The 24,604-nt window shown below is 39.9% G+C and overlaps 2 protein-coding genes across 8 annotated transcripts in view; one reads left to right on the top strand and one right to left on the bottom strand.

Annotated features, from left to right (window-relative positions):
• Invs (inversin) overlaps positions 1–21,335 on the bottom strand; it is a 152,845-nt gene extending 131,510 nt beyond the window's left edge. For 6 of the 7 annotated variants that reach the window (XM_039109855.2, XM_039109856.2, XM_039109857.2 and 3 more), the window contains exons 1-2: positions 21,178–21,316; positions 17,839–17,968 (exon numbers count right to left, since the gene is read on the bottom strand). In XM_039109855.2, the coding sequence (XP_038965783.1) occupies positions 17,839–17,944 (106 nt within the window). In that variant the 5' untranslated portion in view covers positions 17,945–17,968; positions 21,178–21,316. Of the gene's footprint in view, positions 1–17,838; positions 17,969–21,177 lie in introns of all 7 variants that reach the window. The other variant, NM_001107932.2, reaches the window with a different exon arrangement.
• Positions 21,336–21,638: 303 nt separating this feature from the next.
• Erp44 (endoplasmic reticulum protein 44) overlaps positions 21,639–24,604 on the top strand; it is a 92,963-nt gene continuing 89,997 nt past the window's right edge. The window contains exon 1 of the mRNA NM_001008317.2: positions 21,639–21,768. Coding sequence (NP_001008318.1) covers positions 21,712–21,768 — 57 coding nt within the window. The 5' untranslated portion in view covers positions 21,639–21,711. The remainder of the gene's footprint in view (positions 21,769–24,604) is intronic.

Here is a 24,604-nt window from a genome sequence, read left to right as displayed (position 1 = left end):
AGATGGGAGCCAGAGACAAGAGAACTCCTGGAAGATTCTGGTCATAGAGCCTGCTGTATGCAGCAGAACACAGCCAGGCCCTGTCACAAACAAGGTGGATGGTGAAGACTAATACCCACGGTTGTTTCTGACCTCTTCCTCCATATGCTATGGTACACATATACATGAACTTTTGCATGTAAACACAAACACATATGCACATGCAAAGTTTCAGAAAATATAAAATAAAAATAAAAGCATAATTTAAAAAAATGGCTAGACATGGCACAATTTGTTAACCGACAAAGCTCTAAAAATGAAAGTTCAGAAATGATCAAATTAAATAAACCAAAGGAATCTATGTTGAATCAATCTAATCAAACTTATGAAAGCTGAAGACAAAGAAAGAAACTATGAAAGCAACGAAGAGGCCCAACACTCACTAGTGGGGGGGGGCAGCCATTAAAAGGACAGAATATGTCTCATTTGAAACAAAGGAGGCCAGGAGACAGTGGCTCACTTCAAGAAAAAACATTTTTCAATTCATAATTCCTAGTTAAATCTTTCATGAACATAGTTCAAATGAAGAAAACTAACAGAACGTAAAGCGATCAGATAGTTCATAAAGTTAATGTAGAAATTCTTCACAGAGAAAGGAGGAGATTAAAAACCTAGAGTATCAGGAATGAAGAAACACAACATGTGGCCCATACATATACAGCCACCCAATTAGACAAGATGGATGAAGCAAAGAAGTGCAGGCCAGCAGGAGCCGGATGTAGATCTCTCCTGAGAGACACAGCCAGAATACAGCAAATACAGAGGCGAATGCCAGCAGCAAACCATTGAACTGAGAATAGAACCCCCGTTGAAGGAATCAGAGAAAGAACTGGAAGAGCTTGAAGGGGCTCGAGACCCCATATGTACAACAATGCCAAGCAACCAGAGCTTCCAGGGACTAAGCCACTACCTAAAGACTATACATGGACTGACCCTGGACTCTGACCTCATAGGTAGCAATGAATATCCTAGTAAGAGCACCAGTGGAAGGGGAAGCCCTGGGTCCTGCTAAGACTGAACCCCCAGTGAACTAGACTGTTGGGGGGAGGGCGGCAATGGGGGGAGGGTTGGGAGGGGAATACCCATAAGGAAGGGGAGGAGGGAGGGGGAAGGGGGATTTTTGCCCGGAAACCGGGAAAGGGAATAACACTTGAAATGTATATAAGAAATACTCAAGTTAATAAAAAAAAAAAAAAAGAAACTATGAAAAACAAAAAAAAAAAAAAAAAACCCTAGAGTATCAGGAATGAAGAAACACAACCAGACAGTATACGGGAATGCAGCAGATTAGTCTTCTTTTATGAATCATGTTTGAATGATGACTGAAAAACAAAACTACAGTACTATATGATATAGTTATCTATTTATGTAGAAGCAAATTAATTTTGGGGGGGGTTGTGAAGCTGCAGAGACGGCCCCGTGGGTGTGAGTACTGCTCTTGCAGAGGACCCAATATGATTCCCAGAACCCATGCTGGGTAGCTCATAACAAGCTTCAGGCGACCAAAACTCTCTAGCCTCCATGGACACAGTATTCACACGTACACATGCACATACTTAAAATAATAATAATAATAATTTAAAAGTATTTATGTTTGTATGAGCACACACATGTACATGTATGCATGACATGGCACACATAGAAAGTCAGAGCACAGCTTGTGGGTGCCGATTCTGTCTTTCCACCATGTAGGTTCTGAGGACCAAACATCAGGCTTGGTGGCAAATGCCATTACTCACTGAGCCTTCTCACCAGCCCTGTAGAGGTAACTTTTTTAAACATACTAGAATAATAATTATAAAAAACATATTATATAACAAATATTAATGTGACCATGAAGAAATCAAAATCTTCATCTGCTATTAGAAGGAACATAAAATGGTATCACAATTTTGGAAAACAATCCTTCAAGATATTAAACCCAGAGTATTAACCTAGTGCAATGACTCCACTCCTTAGTATATACCCGAGAGAAATGAAGTATGTCCATGCAAAAGCAGGTTCATCATAGCTCCAAAGTGGACTCCCAAGTAGTCAGCTGATGGATGGATAAACAAATGCCATAGGCCCACCAACTGAAATAGTGCCCAACAATAGCAACATGGTCAAATACATACATAACACGGTAGACTGAAAACACGGGCTAAGTGAAAGAAGCTGGTCCAAATACCATACATTGTATGATTTTATTTATATGAAATGTCTGGCACAAATATATCTGTTCAAACAGATTACATTAGCAGTTTGCCTTTAACTTTGAGGAATCTGTTGGATTTGGGCTAGTCCCAGATAAGGTGTATAAAATTTCTTAGTAGAAAGTGGTAATAAAGTTATTTTAATGTTAAGTATGTCAATAAATAATACCATTAAATTATATGCTTTTTGATTGGTAAAATGAATGGGATGTGAATTTTATCTTAACAAGAGCTCTTAGGGCTCAGTGGTTAAGAGCACTGGCTGCTCTTCCAGAGGCCCTGAGTTCAATTCCTAGCAACTACATGGTGGTTCACAAGCATCTGTAATGGGATCAGATGCCTTCTTACAGTGTGTCTGAAGAAAGCGACAGTGCACTCATATAAATAAAATAAATAATTCTTACAAAATAAAAGAGAACTTAGGAAAAAGTTGGCTATGTGTAAGTTAAAATGGGATACTAAACTGATTAATAAATGGAAAGGAAGACAGTAAAGAGGGAGCAAAAAGAAATCAGAAACAGAAGCAGCATACATAAACTGAAAAACCTAAATCCTAGTACCTGCAGTTACATTAAATAAAATGCTATATAAGCACACTGATAAAAATACAGGACGGGAAAAAAAGACAGAACTACATGCTAGTTACATAAAAATCCCTTCACTACATAATTACAAATGACTAAAAGTAAAATCAGAGCGGAGACCTAACAGTGTAAACACTGATCAATAAAATTGATGTAGGTTAATATCTAATAAGGTGGACAACAGCAAAGGTGACTGTGTGGACCAAATGCAGGCATTCTAAAACTGCAGAAGGTCAATTCATCAGGAATACAGTGATGCCAGATGGACATGTATTAAAACATAGTCTTTAAAATACAGCCAAACCGATAATCTCTGAAAGATTCAAATCTGTGCTCAGTAACTAACAGTCCTCTTTTAAAAATAACAACAATCTCTAAAATCAATACCTGTAAGGATAAAGAAGCAAACATCATTATAAAACAGCACGATCCAACAAATATTTATTGAGCATTATGGAGTGACAGCCAGATACCATAGAGCATTTTCCAAATAGACCCAGAGTAAAAGAATTAAAGGACTGAAAACCTCCTAAGTATGGTTGCTAATAGTAATACGATTAGGCAAATAATAAATAATATATTGTAACAGGCAATCATCAAATACTTGTGAATTGAACAACATACCATAAGATAACCCACGGATTAAAGAGGAATCTTTAAGGGAAAATTTAAAACAGAATTGATTATTATATGAAAAATACAAACTGTACAGGCTTCTTCCTGTACTGCACATAAAGGAAGTTTCAAAGGAAATGTACAGCACTGAACATCTACATATGGATAGAAGACCTGTTCTAGATGATAAACTATGCTTCGACTTTAGTATACTAAGAGCAAATCTAACCCAAGAAAAGGAGGAGGAACATAATACAAGGAAGAATTGAGATCAGTGAAATTAAATGAGAAAAATAAGAGAAAAATCAATGAAGTAAAAAAGCTCTTGGAAAATAAATGTGCAATTGAACTGTTCACTAAGGACAGATGACACCAGAAGGGACAGTGCTGTAGTCGGTGATAGAACATTTGCCTTGCAGACATGAGGCCCTAGGGTCAATCCCCGACATGGGAAAAACAAAGTAACACAAAAGCCAGAGTTAAAAACAGATTTCCAATACAAGGAACGAAAGAAAAATTATCAGTACAGACTGTAGACAATTAGTTTGAAAACAAACTAGTATCAGAAATAATTTTATACCCATAAACATTTAATCTAAGAGAAACAGCTAAATTCTATGGAAGATATAATCTATTAAAGGTTTAGATATCTTCGATATCTTTACCTCTTTATATCTGTAAAGAGATATATCTCTTTATAGGAGGCAAAATTCTGTTATGGCATCTGTATTGGTTTGAATGAAAAATAGCCCTCATAGGCTCAACATGCGGTCCCCAGCACTATTTGGAGTGTTACGGAACTTTTAGTATGTAGTGCCTTGCTAGAGGAAGTATGTCAGTGGAGCGTGCGTGTGTGCATGCGTGTGTGTAAATAGTGCTCTGGAACCACAATAAACTGTGCCTTAAGTTGCCTTTGCTCACAGTGTTTTGTCACAGCAACAAAAGAGTAACTAATGTAGCAATTAGGATGTCCACCTCCCACAATACATGCCCTGTATGATCCTTTCTTCTTGCGGGAGGGGAGTCTATGGTTGTGGTAGGGTATAATTCTCATGACTATCTTCTGCTCTGTGGTAAATATGATGGGGTTTGAAGATATAATAAATCATTGAACTTTAAGAAGTTAATCATGGACGATTTACTTGAATGGCTTTTTGTTGACTGATGATTGATCGACGGTGCAGAGAATCAAACTCAGAGCTTAGTGCATGTTTTCCAAATATTCTACCACCAAGCTATACTGTCAACCACTCAGGTTGCTTTTCAGATAATTTAGAGATGATGTGAGATGATGAGATGAAGTGAGATGAGGTAAGATAAGATGGAGAGGGAGGGAGGGAAGGGAGGGGGAGACAGAGAAAAAAGAGGGAGGGTGAAGGAGAGTAAGAAGGAGAAAGAGAGGGAAGGAGGGAGGGAGATTTGAAGCTGCCAAGACACTTGTATGCTAGGCTTAGAAAAGCAAGCTGCCATAAATGTTAAAACTACACAGACATTCTGCCAGTGTGTACTTGCAGGAGAATTCTGAGCCTCAAGTGAGAGCCACCATTGCTGACAGTGTGTCAGCTCAGCCAAGCAGTGTTAGATTTCTGACCCACAGAAACTGCAAGATGTAAGTATTTGTTAGTTTGAACTAAATTTGTGTTAATCTCTTAGACAGCATTAGAAAACTCTTCCAGAATGTTATCTGTGAAAGAAATCAACTTTTAAGTTATTCTTTTCTATAAAGTAGTAGATAATGTATAAAAATTCTTCAAAGCAATCTCTGTACAAAGATATATTTTAAAAATTATTATGGAAAGGCAAAAATTTAAAGACAGAAATTTATTTCAGAGACTGGTAAAGTAGCTCAGTAGGAGAACACTTGCCTACTGTGAGGCCCTGGGTTTGCGCTAGAGCAATGAGAAAAATAATTTTCTAGAGAGAGACTAAAGTTGGAGCACTTTATATTGTATAGTTTGAAGACACAGAGCTACAGTAATGAAGATGGTGTGGTAACAGCCTATAGATCAATATAACATATGGATCAATAAGCAGATCTGAGAGTATTAGACATAGGCCTGCATGTATATGATTTATTGGCTTTTACAAAGTTGCAAAAGTAAACTGCAGAGCAGTATTTTGAATACACAGAGCTAGAAAAATCTAGCTTTCATAGGCAAAGCAAAAGCAACCAAAGCATCTCTACCTACAGGTTGCTATGAGGTGGGGCTGGTGTAGTGAGTCTAGACTGAGTGATGTAAACCACAGACTTACTTTACAATGGAAATGTAATCTGAATGGGAATGGAAGCTGAAGATCAAGGGGATAGCAAGGTTTGGTTTTGGTGAGGGCCCTCTTCTGAGTGGCACACTGACTTTTATAGTTTCACACAGTAGGGGAAAAAAACTAGAGAGCTCTCTGGGTTCCCCTTTATTTTTTAATTTCATTTAATTTTTATGTATTCACTTTACATCCTGCTTACTGCCACCCTCCAGGTCACCCCCCCCCCACAATCCTTCCCCTATCCTCCCCTTCTCCTCTGAGTGGGTGTCCCCGCAAACCCCCTTCCACACACACACACACACCATCCCCAGCACTTCAATTCTCTGTAAGACTAGGCATTTCCTCTCCCACTGTGGCCAGACAAGGCAGCCCAGCTAGAAGAACATATCCAAGGTCCAGGCAACAGCTTTTGGGATAGCCCCTGCTCCATTTGCTCTGGGTTCCCCTTTATAACAGCAGGAGTCTCATTTGTGAGAGTTCAGTCCCAAAACCTAAATTATTTCCCAAAGCCTGGGGGTTAGGATTTCAATGTATGAAATTTAGAAGGACATAGATATTTAGCCTACAAGTAGCGCAGAAGAGAAAAATTACTTCCAAATGAGCCACAGATTTAAATGTACAACTATATAAAACTTTTAGAAGCAAACAAAGGTGAATACTTTTGTGACCATTACTAAAGATTTCTTTTTTTTTTACTTTATTAGTTTTTTTAATCAAACCCACGTATATAAGACCTTACATATTTAATACAGTGTGTTACCCCTGTACAAATGGAAAAAACTTAAGTTCAACATTTCTAGACCAATATGGCTGTTAATTTCTGTACAGTGCCAACTCAACACAGTAAACAGGGATACATTTTTCCAAAGTTGACAGCACAGCTAAAGTTTCAAAAAATTCAAATTATATATCTGTATATATATATATATTTATATTTATATAAAAAGACCAATAATAGCAGTGTGTTATGCATCAACAGCAGCAACAGCTTATCCAGGTTCTGCAGTCATCTGAACAAAACTGTAGAGACATCCAGCACACTCCATTAAAAAAAAAAAAAAGTAAAAAAACAAAACCCGAGAAAACAGCACAGTTCTGTTACTCTTGTGGTACCTGGCACCATTTTTTTTTTAAATTAGCTTCTCAATCATCATCTGGAAAGAAAACATTCTGAGCAACATCATTAAAAACAGCTCTGATAAAGCACGGTCACTACTACGTATCATAAAGCAGGTACAAGCTATTTTACATCCACAGAGGTATGATACAGTACTGTCCTACATCTATAATACTAGAGGATACAATTTAAAAGGCATTATTTGAGACTTGATTCTACTTTTCCAGCAGAGGGCCCAAAGGATGGTGTGACACAGCTTTGTAAAGAAACATACTCTAGACAGGATTTCCTTTCACTAGTGGCACAGTTCTAAGGATTCATTCTCTCCATGAATGTCAGCTAAAACCGTTATTAAAAAAATGAAATATCCCTAGAACAAAACCGTATAACCACCGGATTCACATGAAGATGACCTAGTGGAGACAAGCTGGACCTCACCTTACCAACAAGCTATCAAATCTGTTATGTTTAAACAGTGAGACCTCCAAGGAAGGAGATGCCAAGTAGTGCTTCAAAGCTTCGGACCACAATCAAACACAGCATCCTTTTCAACAGAAGCAGAAGCTCATCTGAATATGCTCATGGATGCTGACATCAACATTTAATCATCTCCTCACTCATCCAGGAAGAGGGGGAGATCAGTTATTACTGTACTTTATTGTGTTCAACCAAATCACCATGTTACAAAAATAGCAAGCTGCCATAATAAAAAACAAGGCTCCTCTATCCAGCACCAGATAGCATCATTTTATTTTCAAGCCTAGAAATTGCACACTTGTATATAAACCAATCGAAGATGAGGATTGAGAGTTCATCTTGGTGGATTTTTCCTTTGATGAATATGAAGTGTCCTTATCTTTTTTGATGACTTTTAATTGAAAACTGATTTTATTTGATATTAGAATGGCTACTCCAGCTTGCTTCTTCAGCAGAATGCAGGGTCCTCATTGCGTATCCAGTTTGTTAATCTATGTCTTTTTATTGGGGAGTTGAGGCCATTGATGTTGAGAGATATTAAGGAATAGTGATTATTGCTTCCTGTTATATTCATATTTGGATGTGAGGATATGTTTGTGTGCTTTCATTCTCTTTGTTTTGTTGCCAAGACGATTAGTTTCTTGCTTCTTCTAGGGTATAGCTTGCCTCCTTATGTTGGGCTTTACCCTTTATTATCCTTTGTAGTGCTGGATTTGTAGAAAGATATTGTGTAAATTTGGTTTTGTCATGGAATATCTTGGTTTCTCCATCTATGTTAATTGAGAGTTTTGCAGGATACAGTAACCTGGGCTGGCATTTGTGTTCTCTTAGGGTCTGTATGACATCTGTCCAGGATCTTCTGGCCTTCATAGTTTCTGGCGAGAAGTCTGGTGTGATTCTGATAGGTCTGCCTTTATATATTACTTGACCTTTTTCCCTTACTGCTTTTAATATTCTTTCTTTATTTTGTGCGTTTGGTGTTTTGACAATTATGTGACGGGAGGTGTTTCTTTTCTGGTCCAATCTATTTGGAGTTCTGTAGGCTTCTTGTATGTCTATGGGTATTTCTTTTTTTAGGTTTGGGAAGTTTTCTTCTATGATTTTGTTGAAGATATTTACTGGTCCTTTGAGCTGGGAGTCTTCACTCTCTTCTATACCTATTATCCTTAGGTTTGATCTTCTCATTGAGTCCTGGATTTCCTGTATGTTTTGGACCAGTAGCTTTTTCCGCTTTACATTATCTTTGACAGTTGAGTCAATGATTTCTATGGAATCTTCTGCTCCCGAGATTCTCTCTTCCATCTCTTGTATTCTGTTGGTGAAGCTTGTATCTACAGCTCCTTGTCTTTTCTTTTGATTTTCTATGTCCAGGGTTGTTTCCATGTGTTCTTTCTTGATTGCTTCTATTTCCATTTTTAATTCCTTCAACTGTTTGATTGTGTTTTCCTGGAATTCTTTCAGGGATTTTTACGATTCCTCTCTGTAGGCTTCTACTTGTTCTCTAAGGGAGTTCTTTATGTCTTTCTTGAAGTCCTCCAGCATCATGATCAAATATGATTTTGAAACTAGATCTTGCTTTTCTGGTGTGTTTGGATATTCCGTGTTTGCTTTGGTGGGAGAATTGGGCTCCGATGATGCCATGTAGTCTTGGTTTCTGTTGCTTGGGTTCCTGCGCTTGCCTCTCGCCATCAGATTATCTCTAGTGTTACTTTGTTCTGCTATTTCTGACAGTGGCTAGACTGTCCTATAAGCCTGTGTGTCAGGAGTGCTGTAGACCTGTTTTCCTGTTTTCTTTCAGCCAGTTATGGGGACAGAGTGTTCTGCTTTCGGGCATGTAGTTTTTCCTCTCTACAGGTCTTCAGCTGTTCCTGTGGGCCTGTGTCTTGAGTTCACCAGGCAGGTTTCTTGCAGGGGAAAAGTTGGTCCTACCTGTGGTTCCAAGGCTCAAGTTTGCTCGTGGGGTACTGCCTAAGTCCTCTCCGCGGCGGCAGCAACCGGGAAGATCTGCGCCGCTCTTTCCGGGAGCCTCCGTGCACCAGGGTTCCAGATGACGTTTGGTGTTTTCCTCTGGCGTCTGGATGTGCACAGAGTGCAGTCTCTTCTGGTTTCCCAGGCGTGTCTGCCTCTCTGAAGGTTTAGCTCTCCCTCCCACGGGATTTGGGTGCAGAGAACTGTTTATCCGGTCTGTTTCCTTCAGGTTCCGGAGGTGTCTCAGGCGCAGGGATCCTGCCGCTCCCGGGCCCTCCCCTACGGGAACCCAGAGGCCTTATACAGTTGCCTCTTGGGCCAGGGATGTGGGCAGGGGTGGGCAGTGTTGGTGGTCTCCTCCGCTCTGCAGCCTCAGGAGTGCCCACCTGATCAGGCGGTGAGGTCTCTTACTAAAGATTTCTTAGATATGATCTCAAAATAAACCATAAACAAATTAGGTTTTACCCTAACTTAAAAATTTTGTGTTTGAGAAGCACTGTTAGAAAATAAAAAGGCAAGCATAAACTGGAAAAATGAATAATAAATAAACAGGAGAAACTATTTGCAAAACACGATTCTGTTAATATCTCTTTTCCAGAGTAAAAACTCCTGCAACTGAGCAATAAAAAGATAGATGATGAAATTAAAAACGTGCAGAACGTGTGAATAAACATTTCACCCAATATGAATATGAAAAAGTTTGCAATACCATTAACGCACGGGAATGCAAACCGACCCATGATGTGACAGGGCTGCATCTCTGGGAGCACAGCTAGGATGTAAACAAACCCAGACTATCAGCAACAGCAAAGGCTAAGGAGGAGGGACAACTGCTGGTACCCAGACAAGGCTGCAGGGAATGCAAATCAGTGCAGCAGAACCATGGCTGAAGACTCTTCTCCAAACAAATGCTCGCCACAATGCCTACTACACCCCGCACTTACACCAGGGAGAAAGAAAACCACAGAAGCCACTGTTCATATAGAAACCTGTCAGTGGACGTTTATGACAGTTTATTTCTAACTGTAAGGAGTATACCCCAGCATAATCCTAATTGATTAGGCTCCTCAGAGTCAAAGTGAAGCCAGCACCATGGGGTTAACACATCATTCTACTACTCAGGGGAGAGTGCTGTAGGCTCAGAGCTGCCTCCTTTGTCCCCTGTGATACAGGAGAAACGTCACACTTGACTTCAATCCCTGACAGACTTTGCTTTTGTTTAACTAGTGGTTATATTTCCCCAAAGGGAAGCCTTAATTGGGTTATGCCACCACCATTCAATATGTTGTGCCTTTGAGGCAAAAATTGACTGTTTGAGGAAATTCAAAGTATACATCCCTTATTCACTACTAGAAAAGACATATTTTGGGTCCTGCTTTGGATCGCTTGGGGATAGGATAGTGTGGGGCACACATAATGACTTTCTGGCTAGTATCTGAGTGATGAGAATACTGTGGGGTTCAGGGGTTTGGGGACCAAATGAAATATCTGACAGAGGACTTTATCTACTTATCCTAATCTCTTTCTATTCAATTATAACATTAACCAATACTGATCAAGTCCATGCAATAATAATATTTTGGAGACAAATAAAGCATTTTGGTGCCTGGGAATTTTAAGGAACATTGACATGTTACATATGAGAGAGGTTGGCCATTCTCAGGGACAGCTAACACAGGAGCAGCTGGCTAGTGTGCCTTACGGTTTTAATTATTCTGGCAGCTGTGGAGATGGCTTCTCTTCCATGACCAATTGGGGCTTGTTTAGTTAGGGCTGGCATTCTGCAGCGTCTGAGCTCAGCTCAGAAGGCAGAGTGAAACTGTGTCAGGAAGTCACTGCTCCATCTCACTCAGTCATTGCGAGGCTAGTTGAAACAGCAGAATCCAAGTGGCTAATGGGCTGGTCTGTGAGGAAACCTGAGCTCCAGCTCTAATTGAAAAGAATGCCATCACTAACAGTGACAGTTGTGCCAATCCACAACTGCTGTATCACAGCATGGCCCTGCAAAAATAAACGATCGCCACTGATCTACTGCTGCTTGTTCTAGCATGTCACCTTCACGTGACATTGCGGCTGTCTTATTTCATCTGCCTTTACTTATTTCCCCCCATTCTTCATAATGCCATAGTCTAGGGAAGGCATTTGCTATCATTGAGGGTTTAAAACATGATTCTAAGTATTTTTTTCTATTATAATCATTACAAACACCTTTTTTTATGTTTTTAAAAAAGATTTGTTTATTTATTTTATGAGTACACTGTAGATATCTTCATGCATATCAGAAGAGGGCACCAGATCCTATTATAGATAGTTGTGAGCCACCATGTGGTTGCTGGGAATTGAACTCAGGACCTCTGGAAGAACAGTTAGTGCTCTTAATTACTGAGCTGTCTCTCCAGTCCTACAAACATCTTAAAGGATCACTTGCTCCCATGACTACTTCAGAATTACCACACCTGGAAGACATGTCCCTAGATTTCACTGTTGAATATGTTCCAAAAGTTATGCTATTGCTGTGTTGTAATATTAAAACATGTAATAACTATATGGCAATCTATGGGCTTTCCTTTGGAATCCTGTGGATTTTACTACAGATCTCATTTTCCCCTGAGGATAGGTCTATAAGCTTTACAACAGTGCCAAGAGTCTATCGTCCATGCACCCTGTTGTGTGTATGCACACAGGCATGTTTATCTCCTATTCTCCCCCAAACCTAATGCTGAGACAAATTCAGTCTCAATAACCATTAATTTCATCAGCAAAGGTCCACGGCTAGACTATTCTTTCTTTCTTATTCTCTACATTTAAGTATGGAAATACATGTGTGTGCAGAAACATATACTCATACAGTGAAGTTCCATAGGTTAGAAGTATAGATTCTAGAATTTAATTCTAGAATTAAAACTGAGAGCTGCACTCTCAGTTTTGCTACATAGAGGACACATTAACCTCTCCATTTCCTCACCTATGAAGTAACTAGTAAGAGTCCCCAGAACTCTTTGAATGTACTGTTAAATTTGTTGATGAGTTGTAAAATACATACCTCAGTGATTGATACATTAAGCCATGACTTTATGGATTCTAGCCAATTTTACTACTAATACTAGCAAGCATAACAATGCACATAGTTTTCCTTGGATGTCTAGAGGAGAATTGTTCTGGGCTCTCTAGCTATCAATTATTTGTAGATGCTCAAGTCCTTTATAAGCACATAGTGCTGATGTAATGTTCTTCCATATTTCTTAAGTTGTCTCCTGAGTACTTATAATACCTAATACAATGCAAATGTTCCAGAGTCATTTTAGAATACTATCTAGAGAAAAAAAGGTAAGAAAAAGTCTGTACATTGTCCAGTATAGAACAAATTTTTCTCCCCAGGTATCTCCAGTCTTCAATTAGTTGAATCTGTTGGCAGAAGGCTAACTATACTTTAATTATCACATTTATAAAATATTAATCATTAAATAGCTTATGTTATAACCATTTTACATTTTACAAAATATTGAATTTAATATTTCATATTAACTTAAGGTAAAAGTTGAGGTAAAGGAAGAAATACTTGCAATAGGACTGGACTCTGCCACTTACGGAGATATCTAACTTCTTCAGAGATGCCAAGTGGGGAAACGGTTCAGAGAACATATGCTTGCTCAGAAGGTGGACAGTGTACTAAGAGCTGTAGCTGAGCCAGTGAGATGGGTCAGCGGGTGAGCTAGGAAGTGGAGAATGCTAGAGCATCCGTGCCAGCATTGTGTTAGGTGCAACAGTAAGGACTGCTACTGAAAAGATGTTTCATTCAGAGAAGGCCTCTCCAGTCCTCCTCCAGGACAATGGGCAGCTCAGAAAGTGTTCAATTTAATTAGTTGTGTAAGTAGAAAGAGACAGTCATCCGTTTCCATGGAGTCAACCGCATCACTGGCATACTTCTCCATGGAAACAGAGATGGGGAAACAGAAAATACTAAAGAATGAAGTCACTGAGCAGCTGGGGAACAAAGATCCAAAAGAGTAATGCACCAGTAGTACAATGCCTAGTCTAGGGAAGAGAAACAGCACACATGTGGCCATCACCAAACATGTGGTATGTAAAAAGATGTTTAAAACAGACTGAATTTAAGATCAAACAAAAGAGATATTCTAGCATGAACACACACAATTGGGAAATGCCACAGAATAAAGGTGTGGCAGTATACACAGCAAACACAATGACACAATGCAGAAAAGACCAGCAGTATCCGTCAGATAACAAGAAGCCAGGAGTTCCTTGGCCAAGGTGATAGAAAACATAGATCCTCACTGACTTTATTAGCTCTAACTTAGTACATGTTGTGTTTGTTAGTTTTTAAGAAATTTCTTTGGGTTATATTAAATTATAGGAAAGTTTCAAGTTTTACACTGAGATATTTTGGTTAATTTATGTGAATGAACTAACATAACCACGCATTTTGTTTTCTTTCAAATATTTTATTTTTCACTAAAAGAATGAAGAAGTCATTTTACATGGTTCCTTTTTCTTCTTGAGGTACTCTGATTCAAATTTTTTCCACCTCAGGGAATTTTGTCTCAATCTGTCTCTCAATTCAATTTAATTCAACTCAATTCAATTTTAGTCTTGGCCCTCAAGGTAGTCATGGACTACTGGGAAGAAAAGATAATTAAATAACAGTTATAATATTTACCCATTTCTTCAACAAATATTTCTCACATGCCTACTATGTGTCAAGTACTGGGCTAGATACGGTAATAAATTAAACATTCAGTCTACTCTTGCCGAAGTCACTAGATTATGTGGAAGAGAAAGACATTAGAAGAGTCACTTATATACTCTCTATGATGGAAGCCTATGGAGTGCTGTGAGAGAATGCAATGGGAGACTGAACTGAGATTGGAGTGTTGGAGCAGTTCTCTTTGTAGAAGCAGCTTTATGGTGCAGAGTATGAAGGTGATTCAGAGTTAGGCACGCAGACATTAGTGGGCTTGGCAGAATGGAGAAACTGAAAGAAAGCAAGTTTTCCTAGGAAACAAGTTGTGCAAGGTGAGGCTGGAGGGGCCAAGAGGTACAAGTGGTATTCTAAACATTATTTCAGGCATAATGACAAGAAATGAAAGAGTTTAAAAGCCAGGAGAAAGGATGTACACATTCAGACATTTTGTTTTTTCAGCTCGAGCAGAGCTGAAACATTCAGTAAAAATTCAAAAAGGGCAAAACAACAGTACAATTATCATAAAGTCAAGATGTGTGTAGGGGTATGATATGTGTTTACATGTGCCAGATCCTGGACTTGGCTTTCAAAAACAGAAAAGAAGGAAAGAATGAGCAAAAGGAGATACTGCGGGGACAGGCCTAAAATCCCAGCCTGTAGGAGGTAGGGGATCAGGATCAATGCCATCCTCTGCTACAAAAGGAGTTTGAGGCCAGCCTGGGCAAAATGAAATGCTGTCTCCCACAAACACTGGCAGAATAATACAGTGACGCTCGGTCCAACAACGTACTGTTCTCTAACTTTGATGGAGGTCACCTCGTCCCTGCTTGTCTGCAGCTGTGCACTCTGGTTTTTAATGAGACATCACACTCTCTGGAAAAGACTGGTTCCTCAGCCCCTTTCCTCCTAGTGTATGATTCTGCCCATAATTCTAGTCTACCTCCCTCATAAATTACTTTCTTTGCACTCACTCTCTCTGAGACTCAGACTTTCACTGCAGAGACGGTGTCTGCCTTCTAAACACCAAGCAAACCACACAAATGTTGCTGAGTTCTGCAGAGCCATGCTCTGGCAGCATCGCTGGTGGATTCTGTGAAGCAGAGATTCCTATCTACCCCATGTGCCTTTGTACTACTATGGTGAGTAAGATTCGATGTTTGACGTCCTCAATCCACTGCGGCGGCAGTTTAGCTTGAATCTATACAGTTGTGAGGGAAAGCTGAGGGATTCAGCAATAGGTACAGGCAGATAAAAGGACAGAGATGGTGTTTCTAATTGCTAGCACATTTAATAGCACATTTAAATGCTACTGGAGGAGATTTCTATAGAAGGATGGAAAAAAGGTTGAAGAATCATCAGAAGTTTATCAAAGTGTAGTGAAATCTGGGAAGAAACAATGAACAGAATACAGAACTTGTCAGGAAGAACTGGCCTTGGACAGGAAGCTAAATTTTCTCCATTTTGTCAGGAAAAAAAAGAGAAGAGGACAGGTACAAATACAGGGAGATCTGTAGATATCATTCTACAAGATGAGGGAGTTCCTATTTAAAGTCTCCATTTTCTCTAGGTATCACACAGTATTATCTGAGAAGAGAAGGAGGAGAAGCAGGGAGCTGAGTTTCAGCAGACAAGGAAGGTCCCAAGCATTCACAACAGAGAACTATGGTATGATAGGCAGTTGAGTGTAGAGTGATTTCTGAAGCAGGGATCATAAATGCATATTATACACTTTCAAGCTATGACTGATTGCTCTGGTATTTAATTAGGTCCATCCATAGGAAGTATGATAGCTAGGTAAAACAGGATGTGAGCAAAAATGTGAATTTTTCCAGGAGAAAGTTTTAATAGTAGACTAAGTAATCAAGGCTGAATAGGGAAACAGACAAACACAGAAACTGGTGGTTAAAAGGTAGAGAAGACAATAGGTTGGAAGGCTCAGGGAGAAGGAGAAACTACTGCTTCTCATTAGCAAGTGAACTGGAAGGCTTTTAGCTCAGTGACAGAGCATTCTGATGAACGATGAACGATGTGGAGGTCCCAGATGTAGAGTTCAAGGAGGAACTGTGGATGTGGGCAGCGTGAGGCAAAGTGAGAATAATGAGTCTGAAAGAGGGAGAGGAATATTTGTGGTGTATACAAAACGTGAGACTATTTTATTTTATTCTTAAAGAAGTGAGACTTTGTTTAGTAGTAGAGAACAAAGCAAAATGGTGGTGGTGGGGAGCTGGAGAATAGAGTATAGAGGAAAGTCCCAAAGGACAGAAACACCCTTGAGGCTTACAAGAGGTTAGAGTTCACAGGTAGGAAATGTGGGGATGTAAAATGAGAAGATTCTAAAGAAACAAGAATGAAGGTTCAAGTATTTTCGAATTTACTACCCAGGTAGTCAATCATGACATCATCAAACACTAGCACGTATAAACATTAGAAATAATATTTATTTTCATTTTATTTGTTCGCTTTTGAGACTTGTGATAATGTGGGTTGGATTTGACAATTCTGAAAAGTTTTTTAGTATTTTCACCTTAATTCTGTTCAATATTTATTTTGATAGAGAACAAAATGTTGTTCTCTCTAGAAACATAAATACTTTGAATATATTATATAGTAAACTTATCAAGTAATTTTTTTCATACTAATCCATGTTGTGAACCTTCAGGATTTAATTCCTTTCATGTCTAATTACTGGAATAAAATATAATTACTAGTATATTTTCTTTTAAATGTTTAAGTGTATTACAAATTTAAATGATTAATAATCACCCTTAGGACAGGGTTGTTTTTATTAGTTTGCATATCATTGGTATCTATGTATGTAACCATGTACATGTGGAAGCCAGAAGTCAGCACTGGGTGTCATCTTCAACTGCTTTCTACTTTCTTCCTTAAAAAAAAAACAACAGTCATTTGTTGTTTGAGTGTGTGTGTGTGTGTGTGTGTGTGTGTGTGTGTGTATGTATGTGTATGTATGTATGTGTACATGTGTATGTATATGTATGTGTGTATATGTGTATGTGTATGTGTGTATGTGTGTATGTATGTGTGTGTATGTTTGTGTGTATGTGTATGTATGTGTGTGTATGTGTGTGTATATGTGTGTATGTGTATATGTGTGTGTATGTGTCTATTATATGTATGTGTGTGTATGTGTATATGTATGTGTATATGTGTATGTATGTGTATGTGTATATGTATGTGTATATGTGTGTGTATTTGTGTGCATATGTGTGTATGTGTGTATGTGTATGTGTTTGTATGTGTGTGTATATGTGTGTGTCTATGTATATGTGTGTGTATGTGTATGTGTTTGTATGTGTGTGTGTATGTGTGTGTATGTGTGTACGTGTGTGTTTGTATGTGTGTGTATATGTGTGTGTATGTGTATGTGTGTGTATGTGTATGTATTTGCATGTGTGTGTATGTGTGTATGTGTGTGTGTATTTGTGTATGTGTGTATGTGTGTGTATGTGTATGTGTTTGTATGTCTGTGTGTGAATGTGTTTGTGTGTGTGTGTGTGTGTGTGTGTGTGTGTGTGTGTGTGTTAGAGTGCCCATGTGGCAGTCAGAGGACAACTTGCATGAGTTGTTTTTCTCCTTCCACGAGGTGGGTCTCAGGAATCCAACTCAAGTCATGAGGCTTGGCAGCGAGTACCTTTACTTGCTGAGTTACGGCACAGGCACTTGAGCTCATTAATTCTGCCAGGCTGACAGTTTGAGTTGAAAAGATCCTTCTGTCTGCCTCCCATCAGCACTGGCATTGCTGATGTACCACACTGGCTTCTGCATGTGCTAGGGATCTCAGCTCGGGTCCTCATGCTTGTGGGGCAGACAACTTTACCCCACCAAGTACAGCATCTAAGTTTACAGGGGACTACTTACCAACAATGAGTCTCTGAAGGGCACCTTTATCTCCATTAACTGCAGCGGCATGAACCTGAGATGCTAATGAGGACCCCGTAGAGAGCACATTCTCTGATATGTTCATAGTTTTCTCCACAACCCTAGTGACCTGAAACAGAAATTGAGACCTTGAGTACAAGCAGAAAACACTTCTAAAACCTGTCTTATCAGTGTCAAATGTGAGTTATTATAGACATTTAAATAGGACTTAAAAACTCACTCCTACTTCTACAACTGCTGACACAGCAAATTAGATGGCTTTTGTACAACTTGCTTAACTATAGATGAGAAAATTGGGTTCCTTAGAGATCTTTCTCAAGGAATGAGAAAAGAAGACATTTCCATTAGGCATGGAGTTTAAAAGTCACAGTGACTTCTAAGATTAATACATTCTAAGGTAACGTGGTTCCATACAATACTTGTGGAGGTTAGATAGTGTCCTTTAAGTTACTCCTTATTGTGGAAAAGAGGGTTTTCAGCCTGTGCCTTGCTCCGAGACACTGCACTTTATTAGCTACTTTTGCACTCTGTTTTGAGGGTAGATGATGACCGTGTTCCTGGATGGAAGTAAACTCTAACTCCTGCCCAGCAACCACCCTTGAAGCACAGGTCGATAAATGACTTACTCCTAAGAACAGAGGGAGTGGCATCCTATACACTTTTCAAGGTATACTAAGACCATGGAAGGATATGACCGAATTAAAATCATACCAAGGAAGCCAGCCCCAAGGACTTATTGGACATGTCAGACCAAGGATGGGCTGTAACTTCTTCACCATGGAGTGGAAGACACCTAGCAATGCAGGGGCAATGGCCCCCAGTAAACTATCTTCTGAGTTCTAGTGTATGTGTGCATCAAAGACTGGCAGGCATAGTTCTCAACTATCCTTGAGGGTCAGCTGGGTCCCTGGATGTTGACTTGGCCTACTTGACACTGCTATCTGCCCATCTACCTGCTAGTCTGTCTAGACCTGAATCTGTCTAGACTGTTCTTACTCTAATCTGGTTCTGTTCTCTTGTTTCTGCAGTGGACTATATCTTTGCCCTCCACCCTGATTCTCTTGTGGTCTGATTTGAACAGTCAACAGCTTGCTCTAAAGCTATTTCAGGGTTGTTACTTATCAAGATAATATGCCTAAATTTTTTTTTAATCAGCCCACTTCTGAAACTTCTTGCACTGTCAAAGCTCCTTTATGTTGTATTTACTCTATAAACCACATATTTGCATATTTACTGTGTGTTGTTTTGATACAAGTTAATAATAGTAATTGAGGGAATAAAAAGACAAAACAAACAAAAACCCAGCAGTTGCCCTGGCCAGATTACCAAAGGTGGGATTAACTAACAAAAGGCTACCATTGGAACCATTACACTTTGTCAATTTATTGTCATTCACTAAAATCTAACATCATAGAAAGACTCAAACATGCTTGCATATGATTCTGACAGAGTTTTTTCACAACTGAGGAGGATTACTGAATTGTTGTTCTAATTTAGAAAATGCTAAATTATGGTAAAAGTTAGCTTTTCATTTAATTTGTTGATAATGTTAAGATGCTGGCAAAAATACAGAAGACACTGTTGTGGGACACTTGTTTTGTCTGAGCGTGTCTGTCATGTTAGAACAAAAGTGTCATATGCAGGATTGTAGCAAAGTCACTTGAGAGAAGAATTGAGGTAAAAGATAGTAGGAAGACTGCATTTGAGTTCCCGGTCCAGTTTTGTTAATGATCATTGGTGTGCCTTTAGATTTTTGTAAAGATTAAAAATTAAAAAGGTTAACTATACTCCTCTAGTTAACAAGTGGAGTACCAACTATTAAAGCACTGTTTGAAATCCATCATTGTGGATTCAAAGTAAAGTTTTTGGCATGCCAGACCACAAAAAAGCTTATCCAATACTTTGAAGTTATATCTATCCTTATAATAACTATACATGCTTAACCATAATTTTAGCAGTTAGCACAGTAATAGGTATTCAGCTGGTGCTAAGTGAAAGTTTATTGAATGAAGTGTCATAGGGTGAGTCCTAAGTCCAAAGGGTAAGTCAGATCAAAGTTTAGCGTCAGTGATTAATGAATTCTATTCTTTTCTTCCTTCATTTCTTTTCTTTTTTTTCTTCTCCATTTTTTTTTTCAAGCAGAGTCTTGTAACTTAAAGACTAAGTTGCCTGTTAACTTTTTATGTAGCCCACGCTGGCTTTAAACTCCTGATCCTTCCACTTCGGCCTCTTGGCTTGTGCTGGGAGTACAAGCATGTACCACCACAATGAATCCTACTGTTCTTCAATTTCGTATTTTAACAAAACTTGGGATCAGTCAGAGAATGCAGTGAATGTTACATTGATATGGAAGTAGTGGGTTTAAGTCTTGGCTCCACTTCACTTTAATTTTGTCTCCCTGGGAAAGCTGTTCCTTTAGGTGCTGCTGCTGCTTTGTCGCTGTCATCGTTGTCTTTGTCGTTGTCTTCTTCCTCTTCCACTCCTTTTCTCTTCTTTCTCATCCTCCCCATTTAGCAGAAATGCTATTATTCTTGCTGTTCTCCCTCAATAAATAATTTTTTATAGAAAGAAATCAAAACCACTTTGTTAGTGTTTTAAAGTGTATCATCATCATTAAATAATTATAAAATAAGCCTGTGCAATAAACGCTCTAATTATGACTATGCAAAAGTAGTGGTGCTGAGCTCACACACAGAAAAAGCAATTCTTGTTAAGATGAAAGATTTGGTGAATGTAACAGATATCAGGGGAATCAAATGCCTGACATAGTGGCACTTGAGATGGCAAACCAGAAAGAGAAAGAGTTAGGTAAGGCCACCACCGGGAGCAGGAAGGCTGAAGCAAAGACCTGGCGTAGGGAGAACCACAAATGCAGAATGCCTCCTGGGTGCTAGGTAATGATGATGTGGCTAACTTTCCGGGCACATGAATCTAGCTGGATGTTCATAGAAGATTCTGGAAAGCTACCAGACACCAGGTTAAAATCCTTTACTGCTTGGTTAATTCGTAATTGTACTGTAAGAAGTGGTCACTGTCACTTAGGCACTGTGCTTTATAGTTTACAACATGCTTTCCCATCCCTTTTCCTTTCACAGACCCTCTGAAACAACCCTGGATAAGTCATTGACTGAAGCCGCAGTGGTGATTCTCCTTATATAACGAAGGAAGTAGCGCGGAAAGAAGAGGCAGCAGCTTGGAGGCCAGGGATGGAGGATCAGGCCACACCTCAGAGCAGGCGGGCCAAGAAAACGCTGTAGCGGCCCTGGGCGGTGCTCTCCAGCTACCCGAGCCGCCGGTGCTGGACCGCTTCCTACTCACCCCTGCCTCCAAAACTGGCGTCCCGGGGCCGCCCTAGGAGGTACAACCCTCACTGGGCCGCGCCTCCCGCCAAGTCAGGCCACTTTGCCCACAGGAACAGACCCCAGGACCCTAGAGCCCAGGAGCTCTGAAGAAGCAGCCTGAGGCTCCCGGCCGCACAACCCTCTGGGAATTGTAGTTCCGGTCTCCGGAGGCACAGAGGTACGCGGCCCCTTCCAATCCCGAAGAGCCCCGCGCACAGATGGCTCGGCTGTCCTGGGCACGGGGCTTACTGGGAAAGAGAGTTCCAGCTCTCCTATGACATGGTCAGTGAGAGCAATGTGGACTACATTTCCCGACGTGCCTAGAGATGGGCAGGACCCGGAAGTGAGGGCGTGAGAGGCCTCTCTGGAAGTTGTCCCGGGTGTTCGCCGCTGGAGCTCCGGGTCGAGAGGACGAGGTGCCGCTGCCGCCGGCCCCGGAGCCCAGCCCTTTTCTAGCCCGGTCCAGTCCCAGCAGCCACCTCCTGACCCCGCCGTCGACCCCATCGTTACCATGAATCCTACCGTCTTCCTGTCTTTACCAGACCTCAGATGCTCCTTGCTACTCCTGGTGAGTGTATGTGGGGATGACAAACCCTCCCTGACCGCCTCCCGCCCTTCGCGAGGGAGAACGGTGCAGCCCCTGGTTGCCTCGACTCTCCTCCGCTGGAGAGGCGTGCATCCCGGAGCACTGCCTTCACTTTCGCTGTTCTTTTGGCTTCTTAAGCCTGCGGTCCACGAGGCCTGCGAAACCACAGTCAGGGCTTGGAACCTGCAAATAGGAGAATTCGCCTTGGGGGAGTGATACGTGGGAGGTCACCGCTGAGGCCCCTGGAATTCGTTTGAGTTTTGTGGACGTTGAGGACCTGCTTGAGGCACCAGAATCCTAAGGGACCAAGGATACAGCTAATGTTTTCTCCTACACTGAGAAGGGTGTGAAGCCGACAGGTGTTGGGGTCGTGTGAATCTCTCTCTGGATCCTTGAAACAGAGGCAAAGCCCTCTGTTGTGGCTTCATGTGATTGGTTGGAAACCCGGAACTGGAGAGTGGTTTGGTGTCGACTGGGAGAATAGGAATTTGAAAAGGTGGAGTGTGTGATTATCTGACAGGCTCTGCTAGGTCCTCCTGCAAGCACTGTTGCAACCTATACTCCCTAGAAGCATACATCAATCTTTGTCAGTGCTCTGGACTTGAGAATAATCAGCTCTTCTACATACCTAGGTGCTCGGGGCTTCTCAACCTGCACGACATCATCCCATCTTAGAAAAGAATCTTTCCCCAGGTCTTCATCTGAAGTCTGTCTTGAGTATGAGACTTACTTGGCCTCTTCTTAAGGTCAAATTGAGACAAAAACGGAAGGTCTAACTCTATATGTGAACATGAGAAAAGTTTAATGGGGCTGTTATGACAGTATTTGAGAACACTTGAATTGTGGTAGATTCTTAGAAAGCTAAGATTAGAATCATTGAATATAAATTACTTTCTTCACAGCTTAAGAATAATAATTAACTTGCAAGAAGCTGTGTAGTTGGTTACAGGCAAAACTGAGTCTAGAAATAGATTTCTTAATTTGTAGTGTGTATTCCCCCGTATCACATTCAAAGTTTAAAGTCTGTGCTTAAAATACTTTTCATTCTCATTATGACTTGAAAGCCATTTTTTAAAAGCTATATATAATACTCTTTTATTTCAAAATAAAATGGTGTAAACTAAATGAAGTGAAAATACTTCTGAAGGCTACAGTTGTGTATAAACGAGGCCACATATTAGCACTTGAAAGTATACAGCAGTAAATTACTTATAGGGGTCTCTCTCTCTCTCTCTCTCTCTCTCTCTCTCTCTCTCTCTCTCTCTCTGTACTGTGGCACCTTCTAGAACTGTTGCAATAGCCATATACTTCTTAAGCACACTAATTATTAATCTTTTCCTAAAGACTAAAGCATTAAAAAGAGTTGTCAGTTAGAAATTATTTTTAGGTGACTGAGAAGTTCAAAGATCAAAATTCTTAAGAAATTGAAACGTTAAAAGATTTGAGTAGGAAAATGTCGACAGAGCTAAGTTTAAGAATGAGAACATCTATATTGAAATAATGCATACTTTTTTCTAGAGAATTTACCAATCCTGTTAAATATCTAAGTGAAGATTTCTTCTCAAATAAAGTCTACATTTTCCTAAAGTTTAGTTAAAAACCTATTGTATATTTTTATCTCCCTAAGCCAAGGTAGACGATAGGACTAGAAGAAGCATAGAAGCCATTTTAGGGAACTTCTGTGAAGATTAATGGTCTGGAAAGCAAAGCCTCAGAAAAGTTCTCAGAAACCAGAAGTACAAGTCAAATCAGATTCAATCTGAACACAGTATTTGCTTACTTAGTTCTAATAATTTTAAACTAGTTTAGCAAATACTCAGAGAACATTGGTCTAATCTCAGCACCACGTAGCTTGTCTGACTACTAATTCAGTCACAGTGACGGAACCTGTCTAATGAATAATCCTCTGGGTTCCCTTCAGGCTTCAGCGGGATGCCTTTCCCAGGGAGACATAGAAAACTCCAGTTCCCATTTAGCTTAGGTTATCATTTTCCCCTTAAGTGGTTGGCTCTGAACATCCATATGTCCTTTTACCATTGTAAGAAGCACTCTGCACCTCAGTTTTAAAGAGCTACTAACACCTTAAATTCATAGGGGTCATAAAATAATAGCTGGAATTATAACACTAAATTTCAGGAGGCAGGTGACAAGTCTTTCCCTGATCTTGAAAGTATTCTAGGGGGAAAATATCACTCTATGCTTTAAAAGCCTTTCTGCATGGGCAGCTAACCACAGATACTCAGTGTGATGACTCTTCCATTAAGTGCTAATTGGCCCTTTTGTACTTTGTATCAGAGATAGGTTGATTGAGAACCGAAGAAGATTCTTTTCTGCTAAACTGTTTCCTAGCCATAGTCTCTCCGTGCTGGTTGCATATAAGTTTTGAAAATGTGAGATAAGAGAGAGGTGGCTGAATCAGAATTGAGTTGTGTCAAATATCCTGAGTTAACTGAGCTTTCGAGATTTTTAACCCTTTATTCCAGCTGTTTTATTGAAGATGCCATCTCACTAATCTCTTGATTATTATGTTCAAGGATTCTAGGTTGTTACTGGCCCGGAAGTCCTGTGCTTCTATAAGTCAATACCTTTGTTATTGTTGCTTTTGGTTTACTTTTCTAAATGTATAGGAAGCCAAGAAAACATTACCTATTTAGGAAGCTAATGAGAAAGCTAAGTAAACACTTGGAGAATCTGCTGAATTTAATTTTTAAGATTTTTATAAGTGTCAGTTTTAGTTATTAATGTCAACAATAAAGGTGTTCAGTCTTCAAAAAAAATGCTATTGGAAGCACGTAATTAGGTTCATAGCAGGGTTATT

Source organism: Rattus norvegicus, chromosome 5 (assembly GCF_036323735.1).
Source record: "Rattus norvegicus strain BN/NHsdMcwi chromosome 5, GRCr8, whole genome shotgun sequence".
Classification (NCBI taxonomy): domain Eukaryota; kingdom Metazoa; phylum Chordata; class Mammalia; order Rodentia; family Muridae; genus Rattus; species Rattus norvegicus.
Note: the sequence above shows the minus strand (reverse complement) of the source record. Positions and strands in the feature narration are given on the sequence as shown.